This window comes from Tachyglossus aculeatus, chromosome X1 (genome assembly GCF_015852505.1).
Source record: "Tachyglossus aculeatus isolate mTacAcu1 chromosome X1, mTacAcu1.pri, whole genome shotgun sequence".
Lineage (NCBI taxonomy): Eukaryota > Metazoa > Chordata > Mammalia > Monotremata > Tachyglossidae > Tachyglossus > Tachyglossus aculeatus.
Genome location: NC_052101.1, coordinates 50,451,636 through 50,466,661, shown reverse-complemented (window position 1 = coordinate 50,466,661; position 15,026 = coordinate 50,451,636). Strand labels below are relative to the sequence as shown.

General features: G+C 45.8%; 1 protein-coding gene across 1 annotated transcript; it reads left to right on the top strand.

The window, feature by feature from the left end:
- The first annotated feature begins 12,816 nt into the window (after positions 1–12,816).
- TIFAB (TIFA inhibitor) lies at positions 12,817–13,259 on the top strand. Its single transcript, XM_038771856.1, is given in 2 exon segments — positions 12,817–13,170; positions 13,172–13,259. Coding segments are annotated over 2 exon segments (408 nt in total). The 3' UTR covers positions 13,226–13,259.
- Positions 13,260–15,026: the final 1,767 nt, after the last annotated feature.

The following is a 15,026-nucleotide window of genomic DNA, read 5'->3' as shown; positions in this document are numbered from 1 at the left end:
TGGAAGGAGCACTCTGAACCCATGGTCACCATGGGTGGCGCCCCTAGCCCCGCATCCTCTTTCGTTCATTCAATCATATTTATTGAGTGCTTACTCTGTGCAGAACACTGTACTAAGTGCTTGGAAAGTACAATTTGGCAACAGATAGAGACAATCCCTACCCAACAACAGACTCACAGTCTAGAAGGGGGAGACAGACAACAAAATAAGTAGACATGCATCAATAGCATCAAAATAGATAAATAGAATTATAGATCTATATACAGCATTAATAAAATAAGTAGAGTAATAAATATGTACAAAAATACACAAGTACTGTGGGGAGGGGAAGGGGGTAGAGCGGAGGGAGTAGGGGTGATGGGGAGGAGGAGCAGAGGAAAAGGGGAGGCTCAGTCTGGGAAGGCCTCCTGGAGGAGGTAAGCTCTCAGAAGGGCTTTGAAAAGGGGAAGAGGGCTAGTTTGGCAGATGTGAGGAGGGAGGGCATTCCAGGCCAAAGGTAGGACGTGGGCCAGGGGTCAATGGTGGGACAGGCAAGAACGAGGCACACATTCTCCCCAAAAGCAATTCCTGGAGCGGGGAGTCCAGTCGGCCTGAGTGACAGAAACAATCTGGAACTTTTCCCTCCTTCCCCCTGATGCCACCCAAAAGCTTCATGGCACTCCCAGAGCCAAGCAGACTGGCAACAGGAAGAAGAAAGCAGCCGAGAGCCCCACCCCTTCCTGCAGCAGATGTCAATCGGGTGAATCCCGGTGAATTGGGACGTACACACTCAATTATAATCCCACAGCCACACCCAACCCAGGCCAACACGCCTGGCATTCGTCCAATCTGTGACAATTGCAACAAGAGAAACTAAAGTTACAAATCCACCTCTGAAGCCACTGAAAACCCAGCTGCTTCCGTTTGCTCCATAAGGGGCTTATGACTTCTGGACCAGCTTTGTCCAAAAAACACTGGCTTTTCCCAGGACAAATTCACCCAAAGTACCTGAGGAGATGGTCATTGGTCTCCCCTGCCCTCTTGCGTAAGGAAGAAACTCTCACTCACTTCCACCCCCTGCTCTGAGTCAGATTCCACAAAGGTTACTATTTTCACATCCCTCATGGGCTTGGTGAGGAAATTTCTGAATTTCAACATGAAAGTACTCATAGGCAAAGTCCACCTCCCCTTGGTTTCCATTCCCCTTCTGGTTTTTGATCATTCAACTTCCAACCCCTGGACTGAAGGCATTGTTCTCTGCAACCAAAATCTAAACTCAACTACAGAGCTCCAAACCTCAACGTCAATCAGGACTCCCCCCACAGTGCAAACCTTCCAGAGAAATCAGCCAGATGCCTCGCTGGCTGTAAGGTAAGATCGTTTGCATTAGGGGAAGGGGGGAGGAGGAGGAGGAGGGGAAGGGGCTCAAAAGGAAATCCTGAACATATGGAGAACGTTTTTGAGAAAATGTCCTAATGAGAAGGTGTTTCCTTGGGCCGTTTACTAAAAAGAAAAAAAAAACCCAGATCTGGCATTCCTCTTCCCATCATTCCTAACATGGCTGTGGGGCATGTTGAGTTCGAAGCCTCACCCCACAGACAGCTGCAACTCACCAGAAAAGTGATTTGGACTTGATTGCTTTGTGTAGGTTTACTTTGGTCGATTTTAAAGTCTACAGCTTTTCCTAATGCCTATGAAATGCCTCAGCAGGAAGCAAGAGGGTGTACTTCCAGGTCCTTGGGAATTTTGTGGATAAACACTTCTCTGAAGGCCTGGCAAATCAGTTGGGAGAATGCCGTGTAGCAATAACCCTTTCTCTCATGTCTTTAGTATGACTGTGGTTTGTGTTTGCTTACCACCCGTGAGCTACTTGAGGGCAGAGACCCTGTCTTTCACTTCTACTGGCAAACAGCTAAAACAGTGATCTGCACAAATGCCTAACAACCATCTCTTCAGGAATGCCTGATGGAAAAAACATGGGACTGGGAAGCAGAGACCTGGGTTCTAATGACAATTCTGCCACTAACCTAACGTATGACCTTGGACAAGTCACTTAACTTCTCTGTCTCAGTTTCCTCATCTGGAAAAATGGGGCTTCTCCCTCAGACTGTGAGCCCCATATGGGACAGGGCCTGTGTTCAATCTATCTTGTATCTACTCCAGTGCCCAGTACAGTTCTTGACTCCTTAGCAAGTGCCTAATAAATGCCACAATTATCATTATATGCACACAGTAGGCACTCTCTATAGCACCTTGTTCATAGTGTTTGCCCAGTGCAGTGATCTGCATCCAGCAGACACCCAGTTCAGTGATCTGCACTCAGCAGGCACCAAGTTAATACTCATCATGATGATGAAATGAAAAGTTCCTGGGAGAGATTAGGCTGTTAACTTATGTCTTTCATATTTGAAGATGACTCCAGTGAATCTGCCTCAGCAGCCCCTCAACTCCACTTCGATAGCTCATCCGTGACTGTAGCTCAGCCTCCCTGCCACCCAACGTCTGAGGACTAGAACAGACCGTGTCCTATTTCTGCCTGCAGGTGAGTCTATCTGGACCTGGGCTGTCTGGCCTCCCACAGCTGGGCCTTATTTTTGACACTGAGCTACAGCTGGTCCTCGTAGCATTTGATCTGCCTCTCCCACTTCTGGGAAGTGCGAGAAAGACCATTGGGGAAGATAGAAAACATGTCACCAGGTAGGGATCCTCATCTGTGAAAATGGAAGCTGGGGAACTCAAAACAAATTTGCCAGTCATGTGCCCCAAATTCATTCATTCAATCGTATTTATTGAGCGCTTACTATGTGCAGAGCACTCTACTAAGCACTTGGGAAGTACAAGTTGGCAACATATAGAGATGGTCCCTACCCAACAACGCGCTCACAGTCTAGAAGGGAGAGACAGACAACAAAACATGAAGACAGGTGACAAAACATGTAGATAGGTGAGGTTATGGATGGAACGGAGAGGTGAATGGATTATTAGACAAGGGGCAATGAGGTTACACCTAGGCTGGCCATTTGTAACATTAATAATTAGTACAGTAGATTGTATCCAGCGTGGCTCAGTGGAAAGAGGACGGGCTTTGGAGTCAGAGGTCATGGGTTCAAATCCCTGCTGTGCCAATTGTCAGCTGTGTGACTTTGGGCAAGTCACTTAACTTCTCTTTGCCTCAGGTTCCTCATCTGTAAAATGGAGATGGACTGTGAGCCCCCGTGGGACAACCTGATCACCATGTAAACTCCCCAGCGCTTAGAACAGCGTTTTGTACATAGCACTTAATAAATGCCATTATTATTATTATTATCCACCCAGTGCTTAGTACAGTGCCTGGCATGCAGTAAAACACTTTAATGCCATCATTATTATAGTGCATATTGTTTACTAAGTACTATGCTAAGCCAAGAACTGTAATAAGTGCTGAGGAAGGTACAAAATAATCATATTGGACCCAGCCCCAAAACCTCTTTAGAGTTTATCATCTAAGAGGGAGGGAGACCAAGTATTTTAATTCCCGGTCAATAAATAGCATTCACTTATGTACTATTATTACTTATTGTTATTTATTTCTTTAGACTGTAAACTCATCGTGGGCAGGGAATGCATCTATGAACTCTATTATGGTGTAATAAATGATGGTATTTGTTAAGCGCTTACTATGTGCAAACTACTGTTCTAAGCGCTGGGGGGATACAAGGTGATCAGGTTGTCCCACGTGTGGCTCACAGTCTTCATCCCCATTTTACAGATGAGGGAACTGAGGCTCAGAGACATGAAGTGACTTGCCCAAAATCACATAGCAGACAAGTGGGGGAGCCGGGATTAGAATCCATGACCTCTGACTCTCAAGCCCAGGCTCTTTCCACTGAGCCACGCTGCTTCTCTATATAAGAACTTACTATGTGCCAAGTACTGTTCTAAGCGCTGGAGTAGATACAAGTTAATCAGATTGTCCCCTGTGGGGCTCAGTCTTCATCCCCATTTTACAAATGAGGGAACTGAGGTTCAGAGAAGTGAAGTGACTTGCCCAGGGCCACACAGCAGACAAGTGGCGGATCCAGGATTAGAACCCAGATCCTTCTGACTCTGAAGCCCGGGCTCTTTCCACTGAGCCTGTGTACTCTCCCAAATGCTTAGTACAATGCTCTGCCCATAATAGGCACTCAATAAATATGATTCATTTATTGTTTGATATTGAGGGCTTACTGTGGGCAGACCATTGGATTAAGCCCTAGGGAGAATACAATATAACAGAGTTAGTAGACACATTCTTTGCCCACAAGGAGTTTATAGCCTAGGCATTAAAATCAATTTCAGCTATATACATAAGTGTTCTGGGCCTGGGAGTTGGGTAAATAACAAGTGCTTACAGGGTACAGATTCAAATGCATGAGTGACACAGAAGGGAGAGGGAACAGGAGGAATAAGGACTTAATCAGGGAAGGCTTCTTGGAGGAGATATAATTTTAATAAGGCTTTGAAGATTGGCAGAGTGGTGGTCTGTTGTATATAAAGAAGCTCGGGGCCCTGCGGGAGGATTTCTACACATCCCTGTATGACTCTCAGGATATTGACTGTGTGCCCACCTCGGGTGAAATTGTCCAGATCTTGGAGCAGAGTGGCTTGTCCCTCAACGAGCTGGAAGAAGTGTCTGTGGACATGCTGTTTGGGGCCACCACGGAGTGGGAGGTCGTGTGTCATGACGGGACACTCCCTTCAAAGCCCTACTGAGAGCTCACCTCCTCCAGGAGGCCTTCCCAGACTGAGCCCCCTCCTTATCCCCCCACCTTACCTCCTTCCCCTCCCCACAGCACCTATATATATGTTTGTACAGATTTATTACTCTATTTTACTTGTACATATTTATTCTATTTATTTTATTTTGTTAATATGTTTTGTTTTGTTTTCTGTCTCCCCCTTCTAGACTGTGAGCCCGCTGTTGGGTAGGGACCATCTCTATATGTTGCCAACTTGTATTTCCCAAACTCTTAATACAGTGCTCTGCACACAGTAAGCGCTCAATAAGATTGATTGAATGAATGCATGAGTGAATAAAGGGGGAGGTAGTTCCAGGCCAGAAGAGGGACATAGACAAGGGGTCACTGGCAAGATAGATGAGATCAGGGTGCAATGAGTAGGGTGATGTTAGAGGACCGAAGTGGGAGGGCTGGGTTTTGGTATGAGGACAGCGAGGTAACATAATAGGGGGCAAGATGATTGAGTGCTTTAATGTTGGGGACAAAGAGTTTCTATTTGATCTAGAGGTGGATGGACAGCCACCAGAGGTTCTTAAGGAGTGAGGAGACAAGAGAAGCACCATGGCTCAGTGGAAAAAGTACAGGTTTTGGAGGCAGAGGTCATGGGTTCAAATCCCAGCTCTGCCAATTGTCAGTTGTGTGACTTTGGGAAAGTCACTTAACTTCTGAGTCTCACTTCCCTCATCTGTAAAATGGGGATTAAACTGTGAGCCCCACAGGGGATAACCTGATCACCTAGTACCCCCACCCAGTGCTTAGAACAATGCTTCACACATAGTAAGCACTTAACAAATGCCATCATTATTATTATTATGAGCCCCACCCAGCTCATACCAACCAGGATCTTCCTGGACCAGGGAAGCCTCGGTGATAATTAGTAAAGTCAAACCACCCCACTGATCACCAAGATTACTGTGGAAAGTTTTTTACTTAGTTTTACCAACATACAAGGGAGTGACACATTCACACACTCACTCCACCAAGAGTCCAATACCAGTCTGTTGGTCACGTGCTGCTCTCAGGGTGCTTCCTTCTTGGTTCAGTACAGCATAGCCCCTTTGGATGCCTCAGCATGCCCCCTTAAAAGTCAAAAGGACCACCTTTTCTCTGCTTTAGGCATTGCAGCTGGGACCCTACTTGTCAGTCATTGATTGGTCTAGGCCCATTACCTGGTAGAACAAGGAGAGAAAGCCCTGCCTCACTCCATGCTCCACCCCCACAGGCTGACAATCACCTGTCTCAGATAAAGCCCATTAGTGCCTCCTTGAGTCTCTTTCGTCTTGTTGTTCAGTGGAAAGAACACGGGCTTTGGAGTTAGAGATCAGGGGTTCAAATCCCAGCTCTGCCACTTGTCAGCTGTGTGACTTTGGGGAAGTCACTTAACTTCTCTGTGCCTCAGTTACCTCATCTGTAAAATGGGGATTAAGACTGTGAGCCCCCCGTGGGACAACCTGATCACCTTGTAACCTCCCCAGCACTTAGAACAGTACTTTGCACATAGTAAGCACTTAATAAATGCCATCATTATTATTATTATTATTCATGGGATCACAGTCATTAATAAGGCATCTGGTTGTGGACTCACCACAACAAAGACAGAACTTTTTTTAGAAAAAAAATCCCCATTTTTCAGATGAGGAAATTGAGACAAAGAGAGGTTAAGTGACTTATCCATGGTCACAAGGCAGACCAGTGGGCAAATTTATAACTAGAACTCGGGTCTCCTGGCTCCCAGTCCTTTGCTCTTCCTTCTAATTAATTAATTAATTAGTGATGGTATTTGTTAAGTGCTTACCATGTGCCAAGCATTCATTCATTCAATCATATTTATTGAGTGCTTAATGTGTGCAGAGCACTGGACTAAGTGCTTGAGAAGTACAAGCCCATTGTTGGGTAGGGATTGTCTCTATATGTTGCCAACTTGTAATTCCCAAGCACTTAGTCCAGTGCTCTGCACAGAGTAAGTGCTCAATAAATACGACTGAATGAATGAAAGTCAGCAAGATATAGAGATGGTCCCTACCTAACAATGGGCTCACAGTCTAGAAGGGGGAGACAGAAAACAAAACAAAACATGTAGACAGGTGTCAAGCACTGTTCTAAGTACTGGAGCAAATATGGGAGAATCACGTTGTCCCACATGGGGCTCACAGTTCTTAATCACCATTTTACAGATGAGGTAACTGAGGCACAGAGAACTTGTGACTTGCCCAAGGTCACGCAGCAGATAAGAGGTGGAGCCAGAATTAGAACTCACATCCTCTGACTCCCAAACCAGTGCTCTGGCCCCTAGACCACGCTGCTTCTCTAAGCCATCCTGCCTCCCCAGAGGACAACTGTGACCCTGGACAGTGTTGAGAGCAGGGTCAGCAATGGACCCCCACAAGTTCCCATGTGCCCAGGGGCCCCAGGAAAAAACTAGAGGAAGTGTTTGAGACCAGGGATTGAGGTTTCTCTCTCAGGAAACTTCCTCTGGCCTCTTACCTGGGGTCTCAGGGTGCAGACTGCAATGCTCTGTGCAAAACAGTCAGGAGAACCCAAGTAAAGCAAGAAACAAATTCCTTCCTCTCAATGAGCCTGCACCTTAATAGGGGAGGTGACAGATAAGATAGACATCCCCTGTGGCTTTGGACATGTGGTTAGTTTTATCACATGCCCCAAACCCTGGAAGGAGGGCTAGAGAGGGCTACCACCTGCTTTCTGTTGCTGGTGAAAAAATGAGAGTCAGGGCTGATGTGTTCCTTTAAGACCACTCCAGCAGGGTGAAACTTTCTACCCAGGACTTCATCCCCTCCACCCCCTCAGCCTACCCCAGGACTAGCATGAAACTGGGTAGTTTCAAGGGCCTGACATATAGTCAATATGGGGAGGCTGTCCACACTGACAGGAAACACATGCGTAGAACATAGACCAGCGTGGGTCTATGTTCACCACCTTTCTTTCGCTTTGCTCCAGGTGGCTGAGTGAACATTAGGCCCTTCTCTGAGCCTCTCCAAGAAAAGCTCATTTTTCTATGAGCTGCCCTAGGTAAGGAAGAAGTGGGTTGCAGGATTAAGGTTTCTGGAGTGGAAAGGATGAGGCATTGAATTATTACACTCTGCCTTTGCCTTAACTCCAGAATTTCCTTCTCCAGAAGAAAGAAAGCCAATACATTTCTCTCCCTAGTTCCTCCTTAGGAGTCAGGGTCTGGATTGAGGTCCCAGAGGTACTGCACCCTCTCTGTCCTGGAGATTGCTTTTCTTTTCAGTGGGCTGTTCAGGATTGCTCCCCCAGCTAGATTACTCTGAGGAGGTGGTGAAGACTAGACAGAATCTGGGTTTCACCTGCAGGGCTGCAGGAGACCTCTTTAACCACTGTTGAAGCATTTTCCACCTTACCCTCCTTGGGAAATCCCAGAGAACACCCTAAGAGCAAATTCCCACTCTCATGAGGGCCGAGTGACTTGTCGGAAAGACCACAGAGAAAGCCTCGAGGAAAACTTCCTCTTTGTCATCTTCCTTCCTCACTGGGTGTCATGAAAGGAAGAGAGTCCTAATAGAACATCAGGACCCAGAAACTGAGTCCAAGGCAAGACCCCATGGCAGCCATCCTGAGGGATGTGCTGATGACTCACTTTGTTTAGGGGGAGGGCAGTCAACCATCAGTGTTGTCTTTGAATGCAGAGGACAGTTTCTTCTCTCTCTCTTGCTCACTCTGTCTCTCTCCACATATATGCACCTCGAAACTGAGAAGCCCTCTGCAAAATGCTCAGGAGAACACAACCAAAGCAAGATATGTAACTGCTTCCCTCAAGGAGCTCGCACCCTAATAGGGTCAGATAGACTGGATAGACATCCAGTGTGACATCCATATATATATGGAGAGAGAGAGAGAGAGAGAGTACCTACTTTTTGCATAGCACTGTCCTTGGGAGAGGACAATAGAGATAAAGAACACAATCTCTGCCCTCAAGGAGTTTATAATATCATAGGAGAAAAAGACACAATTATTTGGTTTGCAGGAAAAAGGGAATGGAAAGATGAATAAGTGAATAAACAAGCGCTGAAATAGTTGCACGTGTAAACTGATCTATATGACAGTGCTATACAGGTGGCTAGAGAGCATGTGTGCTGAAGTGGTAATTGGAGAAACAGCATGCCCTAGTAGGTAAAACATGGACCTAAGAGTCAGGACACCCAAGTTCTAGTGTCAGCTCTGCTACTTGCCTTCTGTGTGACCTTGGACAAGTCACTTCACATCTTTGCATCTCAAGTTCCCCTTTGGTAAAATGGGGATTCAATACCTCTTCTTCCTCCCCCTTTGGCTCTGTGTCCCATGAGGAGCAGGGTCTGTGTCTGACCTGATTATTTTGTATTTACCCCAGAGCTTACCACAATGCTTGTCACATAGTAAATGTTTAACAGTTACCACAGTTATTAATGCTTCACTTTGGAAAGAAGGGTTGCTCCAGAACCTAGGGGACTGGTTTCCTTTGGAATTTGAGCCCCTGAGTGACTGGGTTTGTTCAGACAGATCCTGCACCTAGGAAGAAAAACGTTGGATAGGGCTACCCACAGGCAGTCAGTGTATATGGGAGGATATACTCAGAGAGGGAGTGGGGAGTAACAGCATTTCAGTACAACCCCTAAATCCCTCCCTCTAGTGAAGTCATAAAATGCCTCATCCAAAGGTTTCACCCTGGAATTCTGAGAATTTGCCCATCTGCAGAGGGCAGGTAGTCCAAGCCGGGTGGTGCTATCTGTTCTGGAGTTCACAAACCTCTCCTGCTACTTCTTCCTCCTCCCTGATGCTCCTGTCTCCCAGACTAGTATCCCACAGTCAGAACAGTGCACCCCAAGCAGCAGAGCCAGTGGCAACAGAAACCTAGGGTTCACTGGACGAAACTGTGCTGCTGAGTTTCTCCTTTTCCCCCGCATCCATCCCCCTGCGCCAGATCCACATCGGTCAGGTGTTCATTCTTAGTACTTTATGAAGCATCTGGCAGCTCTTATTTATATGGAAATACTGCATCTGCTGCAGTGCCCCTTCCCCTCAGTGGCTCTTAAAACTTTAATTCCTTACTTGCCCTTTCTGGAGGCAGTGTCATAAATTCTGTCCAAATAATGTCAACATGCTCTGGAAAAAATATTGTAGGCACAAACAAAATGGATAGGATGCACAAAAATAGGCAGGATATACAACAATGGGCCAGTTATACAATACTCAATCGATCAATCATATTTATCGAGAGCATACTGCATGTAGAGCACTGTACTAAGCACTTGGGAGACTACAGAATTAACAGAGTTGATAGACAAGTTCCCTGCCCACAATGGGATTACAGTCTAGGAGGGGAGACAGGAATTATTATTAGTAAATAAATTACGGATATGTCTGTAAGTGCTGTTGGGCCGAGGGAGAAGTAAATAAAAGGTGCAAATCCAAGGGCAATGCTGAAGAGAGTGGAAGAAGAATAATGAATAGAATGCACAATGATGGATAGCATACATAAAAAATGACAGGATACAAAATACCCTATGGGATACACAACAATAAGGAGAATACACAATAATGAATACAATTCATAATATTAGGTTACACACAATGTAGGATTCACCATAATGGACAGATTACACAAGAATATCTAGCACAGCCACTGAGGGACAGAATGCACAATAATGGACTGTGTACCTACTATGGTCAGAGCAGTGTACTGGAGACCTTCTACTACAGTGTTTGAAATAACACAATACATACTGGTAGTCCCTGCCATCAAGAAGTTTACAATCTATGGAGAAGGCAGACAGACATAAATTGTATACACCACGTGAGATCAGAAAGAGATATAGAGATACAATGATAACAGGAAGGATATGAAAAAATGAATAAATAAAATGGACTACATACATGAATCTATTTGTGGGTAGGGGGTGTATACATAAGCATATAAGTATGTGTAGTTATATGTAAAAGTAAGTATAACAAAAAATTGGTACCTCGCTTGGGTAATTGAAAGATCCATTTTTCCCACATGTGTTTGCATCCAAGAATGGGCCAAAAAGAAGGTTTTAATGGATTTAATGGATTATGATGATTCTCCATCTATAGCCCACTCCGTTGGAGAACCGATTCACTCCCATAGCTTCAACTACCATCTCTATGAGGACTGATTCCCTAATCTACATCACCAGCCCTGATCCCTCTTTTTTCTTTGCAGTCTAATATTTCCTCCTTCCGTCAGGACATCTCTACCTGGATTTCCAGCCTACACCTCAAACTAAACATTTTCAAAACAGAACTCTGTATCTTCCCTCCCAAACCCTGTCCTTCCCCTGACTTTCCTCTCACTGTCCCCCCGGTCTCACGAAGTCTGTAAACATGTTGTTTTCCTCGACTTGTCTCTCTCATTCAACCCACCTATTCAGTCTGTCACCAATTCCTATCAGTTCTACCTTCACAACATTGCTAAAATCTGTCCTTGCTTTTCCATCCAAACTGTTCTAACCATTTCTCCTATCCCACCTTAACTACTGCAACAGCCTCTCGCTGACCTCCCGGCCTCCTGCCTCTCCCCACTTCAGTCCGTACTTCACTCTGCTGCCCAGGTCATTTTTCTACAAAAACGTTTCCCCACTCCTCAAAAGCCTCCAGTTGTTGTCCATCCACCTCAACATTAAACAGAGGTCTTTACCATCAGCTTTAAAGCAATCAAGCCCCTTCCTACCTCAGCTCTCTCATTTCACACTACAACTTAGCCCACACACTTTGCTCATCTAATGCCATTGTACCTCGATATTGTCTATCTCACCATCAACCCCTCACCCGCATCCTGCCTCTGGCCTGGAACTCCCTACCTCCTCATGTCTGACAGACCACCCCATCTTCATAGTCTTATTAAAATCACATCTCTTTCAAGAGGCCTTCCCCTATTAAGCTCTCATTTCCTCTTCTCCCACTACTTTCTGCATTTCACTTGACCTTGGATTTGCACCCTTTGTTCACCCCACTCTCAACCCCACAGCACTCATGTACATATCCATAGTTTATTTGTTTATATTAATATCTGTCTCCCCCACTAGACTGTAAGCACCTGTAACTCTGTTGTAGTGTATTCTCCCAAGTGCTTAGCATAGTGCTGTGCACAGTAAGCATTCAATAATTATAATTGAATGATTTAATTAATGATGTAACTAATGTTTCACCAAAATGGGTGTGACGATGAGATAATGTCAAAATCAATTTTCACACACATTGCTCAAACCCTAAACTGGAAACAGATGTAATTTAGAAAGCTTGGTCTCCAGTGGGACTATTATTATTATTAGTTATAATAGCAATAATAATAATGCCACTGCATGCCAAAGACATGATCATCAGATCAGACCCAGCTGTACCCCCTACTAGAAGAGAAAATTGAGGAGAAAAGGGCCCAGAGGGAGAAAAAGAGGTCGAGAACTTGTGACACCCCAGGTCATACACCAGTCCCACTGTGGTAAAGCAGAAATTCAAACCCTAGTCTTCTGACTCTTATCCCCTTGCTCTTTCCCCTGGGCCATACTGCCTGAGTACCTACAACTCTAGGTGAATGTCGTCCTGTTGGCAGGACAGCAATCCGGAGGATGGGAATTCAAGAATATTCTGTCAATCTAAAACACTGATGAACAAGTCTATAAGAAGGTTCAGTGCTCCTCACACAGTGAGCACTTAGTAAATACTATTGCTACTCCTCCTACTACTCCTATTACTAATAATAGTAATAATGATAGCATTTATTAAGCACTTACTATGTGCAAAGCACTGTTCTAAGCGCTGGGGAGTTTACAAGGTGATCAGGTTGTCCCACAGGGGACTCACAGTCTTAATCCTCATTTTACAGATGAGGTAACTGAGGCACAGAGAAGTTAAGTGACTTGCCCAAAATCACACAGCTGACAATTGGCGGAGCCGGGATTTGAACCCATGAACTCTGACTCCAAAGCCCGTGCTCTTTCCACTGAGCCACGCTGCTTCTCCTTCTACTAAGGATCTAATCATCAAACTTGTTTCCTCAGGTTCACCACAGAGTCCTTTCCCTCTCAACCTCTTCTGTCATTTGTTGGAGATGGAGAAATCAGTGACGATCCTTCAAATACACCTCCATCATCCCCAGCAGGATTCTGGGATCTTCAGGGACATTCCACAACATTTGCACCATGACGACACTAATCTCCTCTTCGGGAGAGGGCACGACGCTCATCTGAAATTCCGGCTTCCGGGAATCTCCCGCCAGCACATGTGCTTGGAGCCATACCTAGAAAAAGGCAATGTCTCCCTGGGCTTCTGTCTGAAGATCCTGAGCAAAAACAGCAAAGTGTGGGTGAATGGGCTCAGTCTCAAATACCTGCAACAGGTCCCTCTGACGGACGTCTCCCAGATCATGTTTGCTGGGATCCAGATGGTGATCCGCATTGAGGCCGGCATTTCCAGGGAAGAGTTTGCTTGCCAACTTCATTTCAGCAGCTCACCTCTGATTTACCAGGCCAAGGCGGAAGAGACAGATGAATTGGAGGCAGTTCCAGAAGAGACGGAGCCAGGGGCCAGAGAGTTACATTGAATCCAAGTGCAGGGTCCATGAGATTGATGTTAAAACCATCTGTGCCTCTGAACACTTTGTCCTTAGATAAATAAAATTGTAGGCTCCTCAAGGTTAGGCACTGTGTCTTCTACTTTTATTGTATGCTCCCAACTATCAGGTACAGTGCTCTGCACACAGTTGGCTCCCAGTGCAGTGCTTTGTACATAGTAGGCACCCAACACAGGGGTATGCACTCAGCAGATTCTCAGATTTAGTTTGTAAGCTCTTTATGGATAGGGAATGTGGCATCTCTCTCTTTTGAACTGCCCAGGTGCTTAGTACAGAGCGTATACAACAAATATTATTATTAATAACAGTGTTCTGCACTCAATAGACCCTCAACACAGTGTTCTGCACAAAGAAAGCATTCGGTACAGTGTTCTGCCCACAGGAGAGACACTCAGAACAACTCTCTGCAGCTAGAAGGCACTCGATAAATACTGATGAGGAGGATGATGACGATGATGGCGATCATGATGATGATGGCGATCATGAAGAGGACAGTGACGAATCAAAGGCCAAGGTAGCTTCTAGAGAGTAAACTCATCTTGAACTATTAGGTAATAGGAAACATCTGCTTGTGCTGGAAAGTCAAAAGCCATTGGCTGAATGTGAATTGGACCAGTGCCCTCTTAGCATCCTTCTGCCCTGACCTGCCCTGAACTGACTCCTTATGGATTTTTCAGCTCTCCCCATCTCTGCCAGATCTGCAAGCGCAAGTGAGCGGGTGTGCGTCCGGTGGTTAGAGCTCCGCCTGATTGCACGAGAGAAAGGAGTGACTCTTTCTCTTGTCGCTTGGGAGAGCGGGGCTCAAGAATGGTTAATGGCCAATGGATGGAAGGCAGAGAATAGAGAGGGTGGTGTTCAGAGCATATGGAGGACTTACAGGCCTGACAATTCTACCAATACTTTGGCCCCCATCCCCTGCCTCCCAAACCTTCCTCCTCCTCCTCTGATTCGGATCCCCTGGGGAGCAGTTCCCTGATAGGGGTCTCTCAGCGACCTCAGACAGGGAATTGGGGAAGGGGTAGCTGTCTGTTTGCTATCACTTCTCTAGGGCACAGAGAGGGACCTGACGCCACTGTTGCCTCTGAGGTGGGGGCATTGCTGTAGCACACGGGGCCTGAGGCAGCGGTTTCCAGCTCCCTGGATTCTGCTTTCATCTACATTTGTCTCCTGACAATCATTCTAAGTTATCAAGCATTCAGTGGTCTTTATTAAGCAGTTACTGTGGGTAGAGCGTGGTTCTGAGCACTCGGAAGGGAACCGTGGAAGCAAATAACCTGGTCTCGGTCTTCAAAGTGCTTACTGGGAGAGACACACAGACAAATTATTTATGAAGAGTGGGAGCTGGAGGAAGAACAAGGATGTAATGGGCAGAAATATCAGAATGAAAAATAACCAAATAAATGATTGAATGTACAATTAAATATGTGTGTGCACTAGGCATAATTGTTGGGTTGATGTGACTTAGAGGGATAGGAATTCAGTGGGGGAAGCCTTCTGGGAGGAGGCAGAATTTCAGGAGGGCTTTGAAGATGGGCACAGCTGGGGGCTGGTGAAGCTTGGGAGGGAAGGGAAGGAGTTTTAAATCAGGGAAGAAGATGCGGACATCAAGGAACTTCCTGACCCCCACAGACACTGGCCTGGGGAAGCCAGATATAGTGGAGGACCTCTGAATGTCTTCTAATTCCTCA